Raw genomic sequence first — 23,854 nt, forward strand, 5'->3', positions numbered from 1 at the left:
ACCCTCAGAGACAGTTTAGAGCTTCGAATGATTGAGATATAAATTCTGAGGAGTTTAGTGTCCTACATTAAAAGCATGGCTTCTTGACAGTTTCTCTAAACATCGTCATACTGATCCAAACGTTGAAATTTCAAGCCCACGATACTATTTCTATTTTACGACGACCATGTGACTGAACGGTTCAATTTGAGAATACGGTGGAACTTTAAATTCTTTAACTTCAAATTTATTTGAGATTACGCCTTTTTAAGGAAAATAATAAACAAGAAACTTACTAAAAAGCATGCTGTATTCTTCATTAAGCTAATTCACTAAATCATTCGTTATTCATAATTTTTGTACTTTATATGATGATTCGATTCAGCACTCAACCCACAGTAGGCGACGTATTTACGCAGTGTTTCATTCATACATACATACATACATACATACTTTATTGAGACTCCCTTCAACAGGGCTTTTCAGTCACAATGTGAACTATTACATAATCCTGGTAATTAACTATTACATAATACTGAGTAATTCAAAATATATCCAAAATTACCTCGTATGAAACATATTATTAAAAATTATATGCTTAAAACTATGTATTTCTTTGGTGCTCTTAGTATTGTCGGCAAGCCCATTCCATTCTCCTGGACAACGAAAGTAAAATGTCCTTTGTCCTATTGACAATCTACTTCAAGGGACCACAAAACTGTTACCTCCCCTTGTGTTCTTGTTGTGAACTGCTGAACGTTTAACAAAATATTTACCTAAATAATCTGGAGCTAAGCCATTTACACATTTAAATTCTAAGACTATGCCATTTACACAATTGAATTCTAAGACTATGTCATTTACGCATTTGAATTTTAAAACTAAGTCATTGAATAACCATGTAAGAGATCTCTGTACCTAAGAGATATGGTCGAACTACCCTAAACCTGATTCAACTCTTGAAGCAAAATTTTGTACCAATTTCAGTTTGAGCAGATAACGTTTAGATGTGTTTCCCCACACTGAGGGAAAATAAAAATAGTTTACTAAAAACATAGCTATTTATAAGTAATAAAAGTACTTTCTTGTGTAAAAGGTGTTTAATTCTACTTATCTCTACCAACTGTTGATGCAACTAGAGGCTGTTTTAGTGATATGTACATCATTGGTAAGATATTGAGTAATATATACCCCGAGATTCTTGGCAAATGAAACTGGTGATATAGTTTTGCCTAACAGGGATAAGAAGATATGAGGTAGCCTCTTAATAAGTTGTGCTCACCGTTCAAGCGGAGTGTGGTCTGGTAACAACCAATGAACGAGAAGTTATACGAAAAGTAAATGCAAAATTTTACGTTCCATTTTATACATTTAGTCTTTTTGGTTGCCCAGGAGCCTGTTTATTGAAAGTTCTGGTAATCATTGGTCCGAAAACGCTGTTTTTCAGATATATATGGCTTTGAAATTCAAATTATGGAAAATCTAAGAAAACGAAACAGAACGGACTGCGTTTTGAGCGAATACCCGCTATACTATTCCTTAGATTAAGATTTAAGAATATGACTCGAGAAGTTGCCAAAATTTGCAAGAAAAGAGCCCCTGGGATAAGTCGATTCATTATAGAATACATGCTGTGTTGTATAGTAATACGTTTAGAATAATCGATGATATTAGTTCAGTTTTTTCCTTGTTTGTTTGCATTTTTTTTTCGCCAGAGTATCGGTAAAAACGTACCAATCAATCAAACTGAAAAAGGTAATACAATATTTAATTTAAACTCGGAGCAAGATTTGATTGTGTAGTCTGATCGTCGGGGCCTGAGAAGTCCTGAGTAGGTAGTGCCTTCGTACCCGAACGATCAGACAACTCCCACATTGAATTTAAGTACCAAAGCTGTTAAAGAGTTTGTGCTTAAAGTCTAAAAAATCCTACCAATTATCAAAAGGATATTAAAAAAATCATCCTTTCAACTCCATTCCCAGGGTCCTCTCCATATTATCAACGAGGCGGGAAGAGAAAAGCCTGAGATGGACGTTGTCATTCACTCATTGCCATTTGTCTGACTGTATAGAGGATGGCGACAAATTGGGCAGCTGCGACTGCAAATTTAAAGGAAACATTTCAGGTGAATGCAACTTAAACTTGTTTGAATTAAACGCGAGAATATTCAAGTCAAGATCACCATCAAATCACGGGTAAAAGTAAAGGAGACTGCAAAGCTCACAATCGATCCAGCATTGCTGTGGATTCAGAACCTTTCCAAGGCTGCATGCAAAGAGAGCTTTTCTCTCGAGTGTCGTTAGACCAAAACCCAGCTAATTACAACTGCCAATCAGAAGTAAACATAGTGAGAGATTCAGTTGAAACAAAGACAAGTTCCTTCAAAGGAGAAAAGACGCAAAAAGCAATGATTGATTTTGACACTCCAGTTCACGAAGCCAGACGTCGAGAGTCAGGCAACTGACTCCTACAAAAAAGCCCTCGCCACAACTCCATATACAAATCCGATTCAGAATTTTAACTAGGTACCGTGAAATGGAGGGGAACACTAACGCGTTCTTCGTTATGTTGATTGACTCATATAAAATTATGATTTGTAAGCATACTTACACGCCATTCTGTATCATTGCGATAGCACACTCTCTATGAACCTTGTGTGAGCATGGCAGGATTTGACAACCGCTGAATGCGTCCTGAAAATAAATGTTCCAAACGTCCATTAAGTAAAAGTATTTACAGGTATTATCTATCGGTTTAACTTTTACGATTATTTCTTTTTGGAATAGTTCTATAAAAACCCTTTCTTTTGTACTCAGAACCTAACAAAGAAAAGCGCCAGCGCTCTCTTAGTCTATTGCTAGATTTATGACGCAAACATTGCACTTACCAAATTTCACTTTCACTGTCGAGAACAAGGCTATAATTACAACAAAAGGAAAAAAGCTATTGGCCAATATTTCCTCTTGCAAAGCTGATTTAGTGTGCAACCAGTGTCACGGGTGTCTTTAGACAGATTTTTTGAAACCCATACTCCTACACTCGCAGAAAGGAAACGTTCCAATGTATAAATGATACGAAGAGACATTTACCTTATTGGAATCCAGACTTAACCGCAATGAAAACAATGCAGTTGCTTTACATTAATCGGGGATAAATATTGACCTACAAAGCTAAATTTATAGGTAGAACACAAAAAATAACCTAATGTTTCACAACTATATGAGAACACAAAATGTTAATTATACAGTACAGAGGATGACAAAATCCACAAACACGGACAATCATCTAACAAGTAGACGCGACAAACAAGAAACGATGTGAAACGAACAAGGCAGAGAAATTCCCCTCTCTGGGAGTTTTGCAGCAACACAGTGTTAGCACGAAGAGTAAGCCATTACCTCCAAACAGATGCAGCACTCATCATGTCCTGAATTTTCTCGACAAGAATGTCTTCCCTCCAGCCGTTTGTCCAGACAGACGTTACACACATCATAGTGGAAGGAGCGGTCTTTGAAGATGCTGAAACGAAAACAGGAACTTCACTTCGCAGGTAAATACTCGATGAAAACTTAACATGACTCGTAAAGAAAATAAATTTCTAATGCAAAGTGAAAACCCTATATTTCAACTTGATTCGATCTAATGAAAGGAAACCTGATGCCTAGGAGGAAACAAAAACTAGTATTCAGTACTGCTCAATATTTTCTTATTACGATTTTGCAATGAAGGATGAGAAAACACAGGAAGTGGTGAGTTTCATGTGCGTATCGATCAGGGCGTCTCTCTCTCCTATTAAGCTGCTCTCACCCTGAGGCTAGCGCCAGAATTTTCTCTCCATTCATACGGTAACACTCGGCATTGAAGTAGGCCAATTACTTCCTTACTTTTTGAAAAACAGGAATATCATGAAACATACCAAAAAACGAGGAATTTCGTCATAAATATCGTTTCACCTACCGGCAGATACCACATTTTAGGCAGTGATATGGATTTTTGTCTGTGCCCGTGAAGTGTTTACACATAGAGCAGAAATATGCTGAGAACTTTGTTTTACATCTAGCACAGGTTTGGGCGTCCTGGTTGATCTTAAAGAGGAAGAAAGCATTAAAGGAAATCGCATGTAGTCTAAATGTAACTTGTCTATTTCCACATTTATGAGATTTTGAATAAATAATATGACTAAATACCTCTTGTTGATGGCTACAAACCGAGCACTCAACATAACACGCCTCTCTTGCTTTGGAATTATCATTTAGACACCCAGAGTTGTTATGACAACGATGACAGGGAAAGAACTTTCCACAGCATGGGAACTTGACACGGCAGAGCCGCTTATAATATTCACAGAGCCATTGTCGATCCTCAGCACCAGCTGAGGTTTGCGTAGGTGTTTCTCCTCCACCGCTCGTCGGGTTGCTGACTTCTTCTCTGTCATTCCTGCGTTCCGTTTGTCTTGTCACACTTGCCTCCTTATCTCTTCCTTCACGTGCTTGTTGTTCTTTCCTGGCCCGCTCTTCTTTTTTCCTTCGCTCTTTTTCCTTCATTGCCTTTTCTTTTTCTTCCCTTTTTTTCAAGGTTTTTTCGACAAGGGAATAAGTTTCGGCCACTCGTCGCTCTAGGTCAGCTAACGAATCACAATTTGAGAGAGACGGTAGCCCTTGGTTAGCCGTGTCCTGATCCGCAAGTATTCTTGTTTCCCATGTCAGATTTCTGTTAATGGCTGCTCGTGGCAGAGCGGAGATTTCCATTTCAGGGAGACCAGGCCTTGTGCAATTGAAGTGGTATTAGATAAACATGCAGGATTTCCATTCATCACTTTAAAATCAGAGTTTCTCTCCCGTTGTACTTCAGGATCAGTACGTTGATCCTCGACTTTTCTCTGCTGTGGTAAAAGGGGTGTTTGCTTCAACGGCGTGTCACCATTGATCAAAGCATGCGAAGGTATCACTACAATTTGCGGGTCATCGCAGGAAAGGGTTTGAAGGGAAGAGAAAGTAGAGGACGAGCAGTCACCGGTAGACCCCAAACTGCAGGGTTAGGATCGAAGGTGCCATAGGGGTTTGGACCTTGTGCGTTGGCAGATACTTTTGAACTTTCACAATGAAACGATGGGGCTTGAAAGTAGTGATTAGCTTGATAGCCTTGCTCATTAGTGAAACAAGATGACCTTTGATGCCTTGAAAAAGTGTTGGAAGACCCTTCATTGGTGTTTTCCGCTGTATTCCCCATGTCATCGATAGGATTGATAATGCTACTATCATCTGAGTGACGAGCAAGGAAGCAAGGCCTTATACCAAAGAAATTTGATTCTTTTTTATCTATGGTGTTTCGCATATCATCTCGTGGTCTAAACTTCTCAGGCTTTGCGTCCTTGTCGTTCCAGTAAGCAACCAATTTATGATTCTCGTAACCTCGGTCCCTATTAAAGAAAGATGGATCTTGTCCTCCACCCTTTAAGCCTAGAAATTCCCCAGGCCTTGTGTTGTGACTTCTTCCTGATAAATACTTTTTATTCTTGTATTTTCCTCTCTTGAGAAACTTTCAGTGACTTCGAATCGACTTCACGTTCCATATTTCTTTGGTTTTCATTCGTGGCATCATTGCACCAACTGGTTGCAGCAGCGCCACCACCATGTCCCTCCATCTGGTCTGTAATTCGTGGAAGGTTGTCAGTAACACCACCTTCCCCTTGCCTTCCCCTTGAAAAGGTAGTTCAGTAGATTTTGTATATGTATTGAGGGACTAGACATTGGGGAATTAGTCATTGGGGGATTAGTCATTGGGGGACTAGTCATTGCAGAGAGAGGGGTCTATGGGGGACTATGGAAAATTGACTGCCGATCAAGCAACCCCTTCCCCCCCCCCCCGCACCTTCTACAAATCCACGACTTCACCATTACATTTCGCGTGACCTTTTGTCAAGTTATCTCACCCGTTAAATGAAAAAAAAAAAAAAGCGAAGGCCTGAAGTAGAAATACTTTTCTGTTCAAACCGCCAGGAAAATGTGTTATTAAAGAGTTAGAGTTGACCAAACTCGTATGTGGCGGACAAACACGAGAGGAAGCTTCCTCGTTCGAGCCCTCTAGACTACTCAGTTGTTAAGTGACGTTGGTAGCGAGCCCGTTGGTTATGGAAGTGAAATGGATATAGTTGTCTGGACAACATTACTTTTTTTTTCAATTATGTTAAGCAGTACTGCCAGAGGTCTCGCCTATGTGAAGCTAAGTACTCGAGGGCAGGAGATGTTTGACGCATAGAAAGGAATGAACCACATACTTTCTATAGGAAATGCACTTCTCACTGGATGCTTCTCTAATTCGCTTCCATTTTTCGCAAAACATACACGCAAAGATTAGAATGGATGGATTATGGCGACATCTACTATTCCCATCGAGTGAAGCAGCCCAAAAATATGCGGATCTTAAATGAGGGACACAAATGATACATCATCCATATAAATGTGGTTCACAGATTCGTCTGAAACTAATTGTCATACATTTTTCACGACTCTTTGATCTAGGGAAAGTTATAATCCTTTTAAACAACTGTCTTCCTTTTTAAAAACAATTTTAAAAGAAATACATAGGTAACAAACTGTCTAAAAAAGTGATTTTGGTTAACTAAGATTTTCCAAAAATGAATTCCTGAACCATATAGGAAATAATTTTGTGATAAATACCTTAATCTTCACGATTTGCACGCTCAAATTCAGTGCATGGGAGCTTCTTCACAATCATCCAGACACAATTTATCGTTTTCTCCGAAGCCACTGCACTTCCCAGAAATTGAAAGGAAGTGACGTAATGTTTAGTAGCTCGCATCGTCAGGATTAAGGTAACTATCACAGTGTTTTTTCCTTTTGTGATTCATGAATCTTGTCTTAACCTAGTGTGTTATGTGTGCATGTATAATCGTTTAAGACATAAAGCAAGACGTCGCCGAAGACATAGTTGTTGGACGCCAATCATAATTTATGCGGTTCCTGGTTAATTCTCAGAAATATAGAGGGAGTGGTTTCGTATTCTAATGTAAGTATTATGGCTACAAGGTAAGCGCAAGGCGCGGAGAGTTGTGGGAATAAATGACTGTGAATATATGAAAAACATAGGCCTGGATTTTTTTTAGGCCTTATTTTCACTACTGCTTAAGTAGTGTTCATTACTGCTAGATCGCATAAGAAATATACCAGACTAATTGAGCAAGTTTGGCGCCAATATATGCACGGATGTTTGTTCGCGGAGATTATCTGTTCTGACATGCGAACAGTTTTTCGGAAGCAAAGCTCAAGGAAAACTGCGAGCTTCGAGGAATAGAATGCAGAGGTACCAAAGATCCATAGACACAGTGTATTATGTCACGAACCGTATTCCCTTAAATAACGGCCTATATCCAAAAAGGGCGGCATTTGAAATTTCAGTTTTCAGTGAGGCACGACGGAAGTTTGGAGACTTCATTTTGATGTTAAAATAGTGTTGTCACGGAAAACTGGGTCCGTTTCCATTGGCAGAGGCTTTTAAATTTTACCTTTGGTGACCCACAGCTCTTGACATTCGGTTACCTTACGAAACGAGGAAGGTTGCCCGTGACAACAGCGTTATTTTATGGTCAAATCCCCATCACCAGACTTCTTACGTGTCTCCCTTAATTGATAATCGTAGTAATATGTGCCACCCCAGAATATGCACCACCGCCAAATTTGATATCTTAGGAGAACTAGAAGCAAGAAGAGGCGTGCCCTTCCATGTTGGAGATATTAGACCCTCAGGTTAAGAAGGGATGCTAAGATTAAAGTTAAGTAAATATTTCACTGGTAATACAATTGAAAGGTGCGGGCAAAAACGGTTCCTGACAATCAATAGGTGCTTCGTTAGTGTCTCTCAAATGTTCAAACCGACAGGAAATGTACAATTTACTAAAAACTTGCTGAGACAGGGCAAAAAATCATTTATAATACGACTTGTAACTCGACTTCTTTGCGAAACCATATAATGTTCGCGTAACTATAATTTGAATAGCTACTTGAAGTTTCAAATCCCAGGGTTACATCAGAATGAAATAACAAACTACTTACATAACTATGAAAAATGTCAAGCCTACGAAAACTAAATACCTTCTATTTAAGAAGGTTACCAGTTCATAATAAAATAAGCTTAGTAAGTAAATTTAGTCACTAGAAGTGCATCAATATTACTCGTTACTAACTTGATAAATGATTCCCGAAATTTCAAGAGCAAGCTCGATTTTTCTTCCCTTCCTCTCTATCACACGTCTCCCGAAGGCAAAGAAGATGAAATTTGAAACTCGTATAATTCCTTCCTATTCTGGTGTAACTAGATATGAAAAAAAAAGTTGTGGAGTGGCTTTATTTCAAACAGCATTCTAATAACCATAAAACACTACCAGGAACTTAATAACAACACCATGTGAAATGTTCTGTTTGGCTTTGGCTTTTTTCATTTTATATTACAGAAAGAAAAAAAAACAATCCGCTGCCAAATCTAATTTGCTGCTCAGGCTTTCGACAATTTACTTAGTAGTTTTCTCACAATGATAAGAAATATAATTTATTTTACAATGGCCTCACTATTATGATACACTGAGCCACCTCCTCGCCAGACTAATCGATACCTTGCACACATATCTTTTAAGAGATGAAAGCGATAAATTTGGATATAAAAGCCACTGCATAGAAATCACTTTGACCTAAGGGGATCCTGCCACCCTCATTTCCCCTCTACCCTCAGGTTTGCGTCCTTGTACAAATAATATTAAAATAACTATTACAATCTTTAACCCTGACAATCTACACTGTTCTCTTCACATATCCTCTGGTACTGACAATGAGAGTTTGTTAAACAATCAAGAGCTTCCTAAATTGGTGATCATTGCTTTTATTCTCGTTACATTTATCATTTAATCCAAGGGTGATACCGCCAGGAGAAATAAGGAGCCATTCATTGTTAGGGATAAAAGATTAAATTCATGGCTACAATAAAGAATGAATACGTCAATCAGGACACTATCTAAAACATCTCAATAGGGAACGATTTGCCCTTTCTTGGAATTTTTGAACACTGGAGTCGAGGTTGTAATTCACTCATTCATTCCTGTCTGACTATACAAAGGATGGCGGCAAATAGGACAGCTGCGACTGCAAATTTAAAGGAAATATTCAGGTGAACTCGAGAAAAACTTGTGTGGAAATTTCTCAATAAATTTTGGCTTACTTAACGTACAAAGTCTTTCAAAGTTTACCGATGAAGTAATATCGCTTTAGATACAAGAGAACTCCGTGACAACATGCGCAGAGCGTCTTGAAACTAAAACTGAAATAATCTCTGGACCTAACAAAAGCTTAGGGGACAAAGAAGGACAATCAGGGCGTTACCCGGGATTTGTCGATTTCACCAGACTTATTCCCAGCTGTAGGCGGAAACGGAGGTCTGTTTCTCCGGACGTTCAGACTGTTAATTCTTCGTGTAGTTCCCTATCTTTTTTGAAGTTACTTTAATTGCGAAAACCAATTGCTGTTTGTCAATAAATCACTCTTGCCCACTGGCGACAAAAGCTCCTTACGAGGGCACGGAGGTTTTTCTTCAATGCAAATGAAAACTGCTCATTACACTCCCATAGCTCGAGCAAGTCCACACAAACCCAATCCAGAATTAAATACCAACACATTTTCGGTGCAGTAGTGGAGTGTTTTTCCATATTTAAGTTTATTCCCAAAAACAGATATCACGATATTTAAGCATACTTACACGCCGTTTTGTATCATAGCAATAGCACATTCGCGGTGAACCTTGTGTGAGCATGGCAGGATCTGACAACCGCTAAAAGCGTCCTGGAAATAAAGAATCGATCAACCAAATGAAAATATAGACATTTGGATCGTGATCTGCTTCTCTTTCTTCAGATTTCGACTCCAGAAGTGCAAGCACCTGACGTCACTAACGTGACAGGTGAATAGAACCGAATTTATTGCAAGGTTAATTGCTTCTGCTAAACGGCAAAACCTATTGAAAGATATTTCTTATTCAGCCTTATTATGTAAATTACATAACTACCTCCAAACAGATGCAACACTCATCGTGTCCTGAATTTGCTCGGCAAGAATGTCTTCCTTCCAGCCGTTTGTCCAGACAGACGTTACACACATCACAGTGGAAGGAGCGGTCCTTGTAGATACTGAACGGGAAATAGAAACATCACTCGAGCACAACAGGATTCGTTAGGGAAACAAATTTTAATTCATACTGATAAGCGCCGTATTTCTACTCGATGAGCTGCAATAATTGTTGAGGAGGAAACTTGATACGTGTGAGGAAACCAAAACTAGTATTTTGTCGGACTCTTATTCCTTTTTGAGAAACAACTAGCGATGGGGTGTTTTATGCACTCCTCGATGAAGCATTTCTCTCTCCTTAAGTGCTTTGCTCTGGCCTTACAGATTGTGCCAGGATTCTTCATTCCTACTTCAACCCAAGTCAACAGCTCTGAAGCAGGCCAATAACTCCCTGACCTTTATTCTTTTGGACAACAAGGATATCATTCAAACAAACGAAGAAAAAACTCGTCATGAACATTGTTTCACCTACCGGCAGATACCACATTTTTCGCAGTGATAAGGAGCTTTATCCTCCCCTGTGAAGTGTTTACACACTGAGCAGAAATATGCTGAAAACCTTGTTTTGCATCTGCCACAGGTGTGGGCGTCCTGGTTGATCTTAAAATCAAACATTTGAAGTTAAATCGGTTATAATCTATGTGGGAGAACTCTCTTTCCTCTTATATAAAATTTCAAGTCAATGTCATTCCTTTTTACCTCTTGTTGATGGCTACAAGCAGAGCACTCAACAGAGCACGCCTCTCTTGCTTTGGAATTATCATTTGGACACCCAGAGTTGTTATGACAACGATGACAAGGAAAGAACTTTCCGCAGCATGAGAACTTGACACGACAGAGCCGCTGATAATGTTCACACAGCCATTGTCGAATCTCAGCACTTTCCGAGTCTTGCAAAGGTGTTTCTTGTCCACCGCTCGTGGAGTTCCCCTCTACTCTTTCATTCCTGAGTTCCGTTTCTCTTGCTTCCCTTTCTTTTCTTTCACGTGCAAGTTGTTCTTTCCTTGCCCGCTTTTCTTTTCTTTTTTGCTCCGTTTCTTTCATCGATTTTTCTCTTTCTTGTCTTTCTTTCAACGTTTTTTCGACAAGAGAGCAAGCTTCAGCCACACGTTGCTCGAGTACGGCCAATGATTCGTCAGCAGATGTGTTTGAATTACTGTTTAACAGACCCTGATCAGCTCCTGCAGCCTCCCCGTCCGGAAGAGGTCCCGGGGCGTCATCTTTGCTTTCAAGCTGCGATGAGAACGTCGGCCTTACGGCGAGTACATGTCCATCTGGGAAGATATTTGTCAACGGGAGATTTGCTTTACATCCATCTTCAAGGAAACTTGTAGGTTGAGGTAGTCCTGAGGTCTTCACCGGAACAGTTTTTATAAAATCACGACATTCAGGAAATTTCGTTGAACTTGGAAGAGTAGGGTGGTACACTTCAGTCATAGACCTAGATCTGTTATATTCGGAGTGGGAACCTGCAGGCACTTCTGAATCTTCAAATGGGTCATAAGAATCCCAGCGTTCATTAGATGCATTGCACTCATAAGAATGACGTGCGAGAAAACTGGGATCTATTCCGATGTGATTTGTTCCAAAGTCATCCCCACTTGGATCCCTTTGTGAGCTGTGCCCTGACGGAAGATCGCTTCGGCGTCCACCTTTCAAACCAAGATATGTGTTTGTTTTCGAATTAATCCCGTGGGAATCTCCTGGTGTTTTTGGAAGGGCAACAGCTTGGGTATTCCAATCTTTGTCAAAGCCGCAAGCCCCATTTGTAGTAAGAACATCGGGGTTTTCACCGCTGTCTGCAACCACATATCCTCCATGAAAAGAGGCTTTAAGAGTGTCATTCCGTCCACTGACTTCATTTGGTGTTTGCTGTATCTTCTGCGAGATGCTGATTCCTTTGTTCTTATCCTTTTGGGGCGCATTTTCAAGGTGATCATAATTCTTGCCTCTACGGTTTTCTCGACCAGAAATTTTACCTGGTCCGTCTAATTCTTCGTTGCTGTCACACTTGTTACTGTCTTCTCTAAATGATGGAATATCAGGGCTCACAACTCCATCTGCTACGTCGCAAGGAAATTCTCGCCAGCTTCGGTCATGGCGCGACTTCAACTGAGGAACCTCTTGAAAGTCTTCGCACAATAATAACCTTGCAAGAGCGATGTTACATTGCACCAAATCCGGGTGATCTAAACCGTAGCCAAAACTTGTCAAAATATTTAATGCTTCTTCAAAGCAATTTTTTGATGACAGGTTTCTTTCCATCAGAAAAAATCTAACACCTTGCCTATAGAGAAACGATGCATATGTTGGGTGGTTTTTCCCTAACGTTTCTTTGCAACTTGGTACAAAAACGTCGAGGAAAGATACAAAGTCTAAGTTTTTTTTGTTTAAGTGAAAATCAACTAAATTCAATATCGTTGCGAACAAGATGTCCCAATGGAATTTTCTACTATATCCGAAGACAGCTTCAAAATCGGTAAAGAAAAACGAAAATGAAGACATTAGTGACGAAGCAGACGATGAAGATGACGATGTTGATGACGGAGATGATGATGACGATGATGACACTGATGACGACGATGATGATGACGACTCTGACCCTGACCCCGATGCTGTCGAAAACGATTTTAAAGAAGGTGAGAGTGGTGGTGATAGCGATTCAGGCGAAAGAGAAGGAAAAGTCAAGCGCTCCACTATTTTCTCTGCACGAGCAACATCTCCAATCTTTTGATACGCCAAACAAATTTTTGAAGATATAAATTTCGAGAATATTGCTTCTTCGTTGTTCATCCTCTCAAATAGTGAATCCAGCGTCCTCAGCTCCATGAGTGCTTTTACAGGTTCTTTGAGCTCTATGAACAACTCTGCTCTATTGTAATGTATGGCAGCTACCAAATGTGGGGGAAGAATGGGGTATTTGGCCTTCAGAATAAGACGCTCTTGCAACTTCACTGCAGCAATGTAGTTCTTCTGACACTGGTAAGCTAAGCTTAAGTTTGTTTGTATAGCAACAATGTTTATTTCTGGAGAGTCAGTTTTGCTTTTGTTTTTAAATGTTTCAAAAATCTCCAGTGCGCATTCTAGATAATCCCTAGCCTTGTCTGTAACTCTCATAATGAGATAAACACAGCCTACATTTGCCTTGGCTGCTGCTCTTAAAATATCGATAACTTGCATGTTTTTTTCAGAAAGTGGTGTGGTATCAAATGTGAAAAGAGAATAACATCGCTGAAATAAGTCTATAGCTATTTTATATTTATGCAGCTTGAGTGCAACAGCACCAAAGACAATAGTAAAGCTGGCATAAAAATGGACATCCTTATTTGAGGTCAGCTCGGGGTTTAACAAAACAACACCAGAGAGTGGAGGAGCGGAACAATGACTAAAACACATCTTTCTACCTCGATCCACCTGCTCCTTCTCGTGATCAGTCGGGTTTCCAAAGCTCTCTGGGGTTAGATTCAGGAAATGCTTATGCGCAGCTTGCAAAGACTCTGCGGCTGCTTCCACTTTGCATTGCTGGAACTGATATATTGTTTCTTCAAAGTCTTCAAATGTGCTGTGTCTGGCCGATTCATTATCATAAAATTCCAATTCAACCTCAAGATGAGGTCCTGAACCAGCGTTTTTCGGGATCTTGGGGTCTGTTCTGTCCATCTTTCCATATCAAATGTATCACTCCTGAAAAGAAGGTAAATCTTAAAACCAAAATTGATCCACATTAGGTGTCAACAAACTTTTTGATAATAAAGCTGAATAATGCTGTACGTCAGCATCATTTTGCGTGTGTGTGCGTACGCTTTTGCGATGACGCTACCAAGTTCTCCTCTGGATCGTGAAATGCGTTGCTAAATGCAAAAGTAATACGAGATCATCTCAGCCAAAGTCACTCTGCCTCAAACGGTATCTTAATCAAAGTGCTCTGTGAGCAAACTCGTGAATTGACACATGATTTTTGAGATTATGTTTAATGTTATCTGGTTTAGGGAATTTTGTGGTTGATTGTCATCTAGAGTACGAACAGTAGTTCAGTGTTCGCTAATGTAGCAAAGAAACAAAGTAACGTTGGGACAAGAAGGCATTACAATTGAAATGATCATGCTATTACATTTAACAAGGTGGATGATGTCATGTGTTTTAAACGTCTATCATTTTTGTTTCTGGTTCAAAAGAAAAGGTTGGAAGTAAATGTGGGTGAAAAGTGAAATTTACTGTCTTTCGTTGTAAATATTAGAAAATCAAGGCAATACTGTCTTAATGAAAACATTAACGATTCCCTCTTTATCAAATGAGACAAACGGGAACGAGTTTTGAGTGATATAACTAAGCCAAGCCTGCCACCGTCATTTTAGATCTCCGCCTGGGTAGATTTAAGTCACGTGCTAGGCAACGTATAATCAATAACAAGATAGAATTTCATTTCAGGCCTATTTATCAATTTTGTGGTGTGTAACTTTCGCATTTTAGTACGTTGTATGTATGTTGAATCTTCAAATTGTCTTGAAACTTACGAGAAAATTGTTCTTTAAAAATTCACTGAAAATCGGTAGCTAAAATTGTTTGTCTAAGTGTTATTTGATTTTCGTGTTAACTTATTATTTAGTCAGTCGCCGGCATCTTTCGTTGCTTCACACAGGAAAAACACACGCGACGAAACGTAATGATCAATTTTGTCCTCAATCTCACGCTATAACAGAAAAAGCTTTTGAACATCTGTAAACTCCGAGCGCTTCGCAGTAAGTGATATTTTCAATGAATCTTCGGATTGTTTTCAAGTTCAAGGATTGTAAATTACAATTTTATGAAAAACGAAGGTTGTTGTTATTTCAGTGTGAATCCTTGAATGCTTGCCAGTCGCTGGCGCCGCTTGTTGAAACTAAAACGAAAAAAAAAACTCTTTTAAGATTATCATTGGCTTCTTTTTCACCCCACCACTATTCTTAGCAACAAAGGTCGCCATTTCGTCTGTTTATTGCTCGCCAAAAACTATCAAATGTACTCAAAAGCCTAAAATCCAAAAAAAGTTTACAGGAATCGACCAATCGAGCGAGCGAGCGAGCGAGCGAGCGAGCGAATGCTATTCCCCACATCGTATCTATAACTCGCTCTTGCGCATGCGCGCAATTCACGAGTTAAAAATGCAAATGACTTTAGTCGCCATTTCAGGAATTTCCGAAACAAATTAAACAGCCAAGAGCAATATATAGAATCATTGACATTCCAAGGCAAACAACTAACACCAAATATCGATTGAAAAATAGCTCAGTCAGTGTGTGTGGTAAACCGAAGAACAGATTCAAGGCTTTCTTTTTTCTTGTAAAGCGCGTACGCATGGAGCGTGTTCCTTCGCAGCTGTTCAGAGACTCGTCTCGCAACGCTGTTCGTGATATGTGTTCGTGACATGCAGATATATTATTGACACTACGGATAGATATGAATGGGCATGTCAGTAGGCTGACCTTGGGAGATTAAACATTTTTTTTTAAAACCAAACAACTTCAAGAGACTTGCGAAATGAACAACAAAGTGCTTAATCATAACGCTTCGGATCAACTAAATCATTCTCTGACTGCCTAACCAAAACAAGGACTTTCGTGTAGGTACAAAGCAGGGTCAGTAGACAAACTAAGCAGGTTCACTTATTTATTGCATCGACTGAAGAAAACAAAGACGCCAGTAGAGTAAGTTTATAAGGAGCGGTGCTTTCAATAGAACTGGTTCCAAAATAGGATTTTGTTAGGTTAATCCATTTTATGGTACAACATTTGGATAGTCCTCCGGGATAGTCTATGGACCGAGTGTCAGTGTTTTGTCTATCACCTTTCAAAAGTAATCTTGGAGGAGACATGTTGAAGATGATTTCACCTCATACCTGTCCTTCATTCCAAAGAAATTATAAATTTGGACAAACTAAGAGTCCTTCAAATATCTTTACGAGGTGAAATGCGTGACATGACACTCAACTAGGGGAAGACTGTGTATCAGAAATGAGAGAAGATCGCTTCGTACGATTGTACCAACAATGTTTTTATAGCAATAACGATCATTGTCCAGTGTTTAGGTGCCAGTTTCGCATTCGCATGCCAAAAATATAAAGAAACGCTGCGGTCCAGCGCAAACAGTTTGACGTAAAAAAAAAAAGTCTTTCGAAAAACCGCTCTAATAATTTGTATTAACAACAGCTTGCCTCCCACCCCTTCTTGAGTACTGATAGACTGCATTCCAATGGTCTGCCTCCCCTCCGATAAAATGGTGGAAAAAAATGGTCCAAAAATTGGTCCAGTAGAAGGTCCAAACTGAATGGTCCAAAAATAGTCCAAAAAAAATAGTCCAAAAAAATAGTCCAGTGGTTCGAGGGTCCGATGGTCCGATCCGATCCGATTTATACCATGCTGAAAGATTGTGATCCTGTGGTACAACAAACTTGTCGACAACCATTCGAGCATGACAAAATATAATGATCCGTCGATCGGCGCTTGCTTGCGGAGGCAAGTTTCAATATTGGGTGTCGACCATGTCTTGGTCTCGGTCACTTTCGTATTACGCGCCTAGAGCACGTTAACGTTGGTTTTACTTTGAGTTTTGGTTTCGCCTGTCAATCGAAATGCCTTCTAATTTGGTCATGGTTTGATGGCTCAAAATGGAAGTAGATCACAAGTAGTGAAGTGGAACGTACCTACAGTGAATCAACTTCCAATAAAGCATAATTAGCAAATACGTACAGCGCAGGTTATGCTTCTGAATCATTATTTGTCTGCTATTAACGAGCGTATGCATACTTAGCTTATTCGACCGAATGTGGAAGCTGTTGGGGGCGGTTATGATGATCATCATAACAATTATTACAGATATGTATAGCAAGGTATGCCTTGTATGCAGTGTATCTCGACTAATGACGATCATCTACCTTCTTTGCCCCTACTACTAAATGCGGAAGTTGTTTCGAGGGCGGTTAAAAGCAAATCAGTCATCCTTTGAGATCCTAAGTTGTTCCTTGCTTTCTCCGAAATCACATGCATGCAACTTTAAGAACAGATAGCTTATTTTTCCTCCATACGCTTACCTATGAGTGCATTTCGATTGAACATTATGTTACATACACAATGATCAGCACTAACTTTTGAACTACACAAGAATCATTAGACTTTCAACGCTAGCCGCAAAACTCCAAAGCGTTACGTTTGTTCAGCCTTCCCCTTGATTTAAAACTTATCTCGTGACTTTCCAATCATTTGTCTTAAAGATTACAAGATGATCAAGCTCCAGTTCTGTTGCCTCATTTGCAAAAACACCTCTCCTAGGCGTAATCATCTCGAGAACCATTAGGAAAATTCTAGCCATACCTGGTAAAACTAGATCGAGCTGATGTTCATTTCAGGATAGGTTCCTGTTTCAGCGGGCTGATATCGAAAGTTGAGAAATTTTGTCATATGATCGACACATAAATGCTTAATCATAAGGTTTCCCAGGTCAGATGTTTATTTTCGGAACGTAGAAAGTGATCAGGCGCGTAATTAAAACTGACACAATGTGTTGAAACCAGACTCTAAATTATTACCCAACTACACCAAGAGACTCTAAATAGAATACAAATGACGGGCGAATCGAGTCCAATTATCGTTCAACCGGCCGATTGCACGTAGTACGCTCTCTATCTGCTTCACTTTATCTCCATCGGGGCATTTTTTATTTGTTTAAGAGAAAAATCTGTCAACAATTAGTGTGGAAGAATACACCTTCATGATGAAATAAGGTTCCCTGCCTCCTAAGGAGAGGTGAACTATTGTATTCAGGGTATACTTTCCAAATTTATACAGTCCATGCTCAAGAAAAGAAACTCTCCTTTGAGCGAAACATGATGTTCTGAGAATCCAGTATAACAAATTCGTAATAACGAGAGCATGTTAAATCTTGAAAGGCCAAGCTCATCTGCAAGATCATCCCCAATGAAGTGTCTTGATAAACTGCTTGAGAAATTGTAACTGAGATAAAAGGGATTTTTGCCCGCAAATTCCTGTAAAAGTGCCTCAGTCAACACCACTGAATCAGGGTCTGGTTTGCACTGTCGCACTCTTATCATATTGCACAGTTTCCATTCTTCTTCATAGTTGTCACATTAGTGGGGAAATTGGTCTTAAAGAGCAGCAGTTTCTTAAATTTCTCCTCCCACGCATTTTTATAATGCTTCTTTAATAGCGAAGCAAGATAAAACATCAATCTTGTTCGTAAAAAAGTTGGATGTGATACACCCAAAGGTATGTTTCTGTGCTTCTTTTAAACACAAAAATCGTATCTTTAGGAGGCACACAACACCCAAAGAAGGTGGGTAAATTGTAGACAGACAAAGGGATCATTCATGTTTAAAAAAAAAACATCACTAGAAAATCATGAAGCACAGGAACCAAAAGGAATACATACGCATCACAAAACATATGTATAGCTTAACCTTCAAGCGGGTCTTTCCCTTATAACAATCATGTGACTGAACTATTCTACTAGTTGCCCTCAGAACTAAAAAATTTCAGAACACGTTGAGGCCTGTCTGCCTTAAAATTAATCGAAGCAAAAAGTAAACAAAGACAAACATTCGACAAACCTCGGACAAACTCACTTACGTTAGCTTGAATAAATACCACTGTCTAAAGCTTTTGCCCTCAAATCGTTGTGGTAGGAGGACGTACAGTGTTTACATCGAAAAATTCATCGTTTACATCGAACCTTTATCGAAGTAAACGAATACAAATAAATGCATTCATAATTACCGACGCAAACTTTGCGGTATGCAAATTTGAACTATTTAAGCAAAGAAGGGAAAAATCCCATTGCCAAATTATGTTATAAGACAGATGTCATGTCACACAGTGAGAATAATTATACTGGCTGTAACAAATAAGTTATGGATCAGCGGACCGCAAAACCTCCGGAACCAGCGGAACCTCCGGAAAACCATATTTTTTTTTTGTAAAAGAAGAGTAAATGAGATAAAAGAAAAACTAAAAGAGCTTAACACTGTGTGAAAGTTCTTTTTCGAGCATAAAGAAAATTACTTGAAAAGAGAAATTGTTTTAATTTTCCTTGACGTCCAACTTAAATTGTGGCGACATTCACAGTACTAGTACAAGGGTACGTAATGCCTTGAGGAGCAATCATCAGTCATCTACCCTGACTGTTAACAATTGAACAATAACTTGAAAGCTCTAACGGTTTGGTGACCGCGATATCCGAAAAACACCTGATCTGAAGGCTCTCAGCAAACCCATAGGCTGGAATTCATTGTTCATGAATGACCCTGGAATGAGAAACATCATCGCACGTGACGCTTGTAGAATTTCGATTTACAGCGTTTTGCCCAAAAACCCCATGTAGAGCAGTGTTGGGGTCTTTTTAGCTTTTATCTCATTTTACTTCATTATTATTTTTTCTAACAAATAATTAATGGTTCCGCAAGTTCTACTGGTTCCAGAGGGTCCTTAGGTTCCGCTAGTGCTGGAGGTTGCGGAGGTTCCGCGGTCTACTCATAGTCATGGCCTATGACTTCCTATGAAACCCATGCGCAGATCAAATTGAAAGCGAAATACTCATACTCGCTTCAGTCTAAAAAGCGGAAATATCAAAAGTTGCCTCTATGGGCTGCGTGGTCGAGCGAGATGTTTAATTTACACTTTGCTTGGTACCAAAGACATAAAACGAGTTTGTGCAAAATTATGTAAAGTTTTAGCGTCGTTATAATCAGACTTCCCTAAGGAAACCAATGAAGACGGCTAGTTTAAAATATACCAAGCTGATCTAAAACTGTTTCTTTGTTAGCTGAAATCCACATGAACCGAAATGTTACAACCTTCCAAATCCTAGAAATAAAATAACATCGAGGGCACCTTTACATCACTAGCAAGTTAAAATGATTCTTGTGGTTCTCAACAGTGTCGCATTGGACTTCGTATGTGATGTGGAGAGTGGAGAGAAATGAATCAATAACCAGACACCAACCTCTGATAACGGGAAAACAAGAACTTGTTTCACATCCTCTCGATCATAACAATTCAAACGCAGCGATTGGTTGCCCTTCTCATCAAATGTTCATCAACAATTTTTTAAAAGCATATCGGCCACAACGGAATAACTCAGAAATATTCCACTGATTGCGCTCGGCTTGGGGACGAGGAAGCTTCAATATATCTGCCCCTTCCAAGTCCGGTCTTTGGCTAATGTTCCGAACATTGGCTGGTCATCGAGCTTAGGAGTGTAGACTTAAGAGGGCAAAAATGCTCAAAAATTATTTTTTCCCCAAGATATCTTGCCTATTATCCTCTCCTCCCATTAATTTATTTTACCTATCCATCGGTAAATCACTGTTTCATTCGCGTCCCCGAGTCGATTTCAAATTATCTAAGCGTCATAACAGGAAATTGAATTTCTGAATTTCGACCACATGCGAACTGCTTTAGGCAGGAGGCATCCCCGGCCTAATTCTTATAAGTAGTATATCTTAAGTAGTAAATAAGTATTAAATCTTAAGTAGTACTTATTTGAAATAAGTACTTTTTGGCTTGAAAACGAGTGTAGATCTTGACTGTTGCGGTCTTAAACGGATATGGTTCCACGACAACAAATGAAACAATTTTCTTTTCAACTCCAAATGAACAAAGACAGAGAAGCAACCTAAATGGGTTACTGCAACTGAATCTTCCAATTTGATAACCGACATACATAAATGTTGTATATTGGACATAACAGTTTTATTTTTTCAAATTTCTCTGAATTCTAGACCCAACAATTAGAGTCTTGTAAAGTCTCTGACGAAAAAGTTTTCTACCGTGAGTGTGGAAACTGTATGAAATCTGAACACACGCATGGCAGTGGATTAGACAGACTAACCAAGAGTAGAACCTGTTAAAACAAATTCAGGGCCAGCGGTTTACCTGCCAATTAGGCTTCAGTCCCCGCGCCCGTATGTATATATCTAAATTTTCGCGCGAAAAAGAACAGTATGTTATTCACTTTGTCGTCCTTTCATCGTTTCTTTATGGCATTTTGTGTACTCCCTTCATCCAAACCGTCAGAAACCACTGGTTTCGAATAAATTGTATGATACGGGTAATTGTCTGGAAATTTACCGGTGCGTTCGATACAGAACCCAAGCGAGCCCACCGGCTAAGATGAGCTGAACCTGTTTCCTGAAACTGAAATTAATACGACACAGCAGGAGCACGACGTCTACACAGTTAAGACTTTGCGCTCCTGCCGATCTGGCGCCACAGCGATTCAAACGTCGTGCCTCCGCAGAGCCAAACAAATTCATAAATTATGCTCATGTATTTGGTGGGATTGCGTTCTTGCGGGAAGATACGAGAATGGCTTGTTACTATGCTTCGGTAAATCCTGATTTTTGTACGAATCTAGTCCGATGTCTGAATCAGAGTCGTGTTTCTTCCGTGCTAAAGTCGTATCCAATTACAATTAAGTTCGGCATGAAAGCAGCAAGTCTAATGGCGGCTCAATACACCTTTTTTTTTTTTTAAATGTGAATATTATGACGACTCGATAAAACAACACTTAGCGAAAATTATATCACCTGGCAAGCTTTACCTGTTTTGGTGGTAGGAATAGGGGAAGGGAGGTTGAGGAGCTCTTAAAAGCTCTTGTTGTTAATCAGTAACTTGAGCGTAATGAAACATTTTGAGCATAATTTTTGGCATTAGACCATGTTGTCAGGTGTGACGCTCAAAACATAATGTTAGCCTCAAGTAAGTATCACTCTCTGCGAACATTCGTCGATTACGAGACAAAGACTGATTTCGAAAGGAATTGAAGAAAAATTCGTCTCCTACACTGGGGATCAAACAGTGATTAATAAGAAAATGTTATGTCAGAGCAGCAGTTTCTTAAATTTTCTTCCGACGCATTTTTATGGTGCTTTTCTAAAAAACGATGATAGAAAGATTGAAGTTGATGTGATAAACCCACATTTGTACATTTATGTTTCTGTGACTAATAAGGATAAGATATAGAACGTTTTCATAGGTTTTTAAACACATCATATGTCTCAGTCCTTATTAGGAACGCAAAATGCAAAGAAGGCGCGTGAATTGTAAACAGACAAAAAAAGAAACGATCACTAGAGAAACGGGGACACGAAGGAAAACCTGCGCATCAAAAGATGTAGGTCAAACTTGGCACGGGTCTTTTTCTTATAACAATCATGTGACTGAAAAATTCTTTCAGTCCTACACAGAGTCAAGATTTTTCAACGGAATACGTTAAGGCCTGTCCTTCCTAAAAATTAATCGAAGCGATAGGTAAACATCGAGAGAAAAGCTCAAAGCTCGGACAAACTCACCCAAGTTAGCTTGAAAAATGCCCTTTATGTCATGTATGCCAAAGGATTTTGTCCTCTAGTGATCTAGTAGGAAGATGTACAAAGTTGAGTTCGAAACTTCATCGAAGAAAACGAATACAGATGCTTAACAGTTGGGGCGCAAATTTGTGTATGCAAATTTGAACCAAGTAAAAATTGGAAAAAAACCCAACTTGTGACATAATATAGTCACGCAACACTATCTCATATCATTTATTATGGCAAGGTAACCTAAGGCAAATCTGAGCGTTCTAAATTGTTCATACTTGGTCCGTTTTTCTTTTTGATATAAACATGGACCACTGAGTTCCTCGGAAACGGTCATAAGCCGTGTATTTTTGGTCGCTAGAGCCAACTAATTCAAAATAAAAAAGTTCGATCCGAGTGCCATATTAGGAATGCTTGCTCGAGCCGCACTGAGGAATATTGCCCTCAATATTGGCCCCCAGGTCGAATCTCAACTCTGTTTTTGATGCACTCCTAAAAAACAATAGAGGAGGAAAGATTTCAAACTGCATAATTATCATAACAGGAAACGGTATTTCTGAGACCACATGCAAAGCACTTTAGGCAGTGGTGTCCAGTACCTAAGCCTTATAAGTACCTAACGTCTGAAAATAAATGTGGTCTCTGAGCTTTTTGGTTTGAAAACGTGTGTAGAACTTGATTGTTGCGCTGCGTCTTAAACAGGTATGGTTCCGCGACAACGAATGAAAGAATTTTTCTTTTCAACTTCAAATGAACAGACAGAAAAGCAACCTAAATATGTCATTGGAACTGAATTTTCGACTTAATTTTAGCAAAAGAACATCAGCTGATGTATGAGATCGTAACACACGCATGGCAGTGGATTAGACTGACTAAACCGTGAATAGAACCCAGGCGAGCTCACCGGCTTAGATAAGCTGAACCCGTTAATGAGTGGTTTTAAAAAATAATTGCTTGAGGAATTCGGAGAAGTAGGTAACTGCCGGAAGGAGAAAACCGATCCAAAGAAAGCATAATAAAGAGGCCAATGTCAGCAAGCTTCTTCCGGAACCATTCTGAGCCCAGTTGTTCAAAGGGGTGGATACTAAACGCTAACCCACGAATAAATCGCTATCCAGCGGATAAGCGTTAACAATACGTACTGAGTTATCCACCGTATAGAGATTTATCCAATGGGTGGAGTTATCCACTCTTCGAACAACCGGGGCCTGATGTTTTGCTGAGGAATTTTGTTGCCAAACAGCATTATGATTTTGGTAGGCCTTTCTTCGTCAAAATCGTCTCTAGCTCGTTGCAATCCAACACGGACCACTACCGTCAGAACCTGCTATTTATATAAACAGAGCAAATATTGTTTATGAGGTTGAAGTACGACTCAGTAGACGTCTTTGCCGGATGAGAA

General features: G+C 39.4%; 1 protein-coding gene across 1 annotated transcript; it reads right to left on the minus strand.

Moving 5' to 3' along the window:
• Positions 1-270: 270 nt before the first annotated feature.
• Positions 271-22,598, minus strand: LOC149041151 (uncharacterized). Its single transcript, XM_089214696.1, has 12 exons — positions 22,447-22,598; positions 10,806-13,790; positions 10,579-10,706; positions 10,048-10,168; positions 9,742-9,824; positions 9,078-9,131; positions 4,993-5,398; positions 4,167-4,760; positions 3,937-4,064; positions 3,378-3,498; positions 2,590-2,672; positions 271-2,078 (listed from the first exon to the last, which is right to left on the minus strand). Exons 2-12 carry the CDS (start codon positions 13,764-13,766, stop codon positions 2,021-2,023), a joined length of 4,737 nt encoding a protein of 1,578 aa, XP_089070822.1. The 5' UTR covers positions 13,767-13,790; positions 22,447-22,598; the 3' UTR covers positions 271-2,020.
• Between the last annotated feature and the right edge of the window lie 1,256 nt (positions 22,599-23,854).

Source organism: Pocillopora damicornis, chromosome 8 (assembly GCF_964200805.1).
Source record: "Pocillopora damicornis chromosome 8, jaPocDami1.2, whole genome shotgun sequence".
In the NCBI taxonomy this organism is placed as follows: Eukaryota; Metazoa; Cnidaria; class Anthozoa; order Scleractinia; family Pocilloporidae; genus Pocillopora; species Pocillopora damicornis.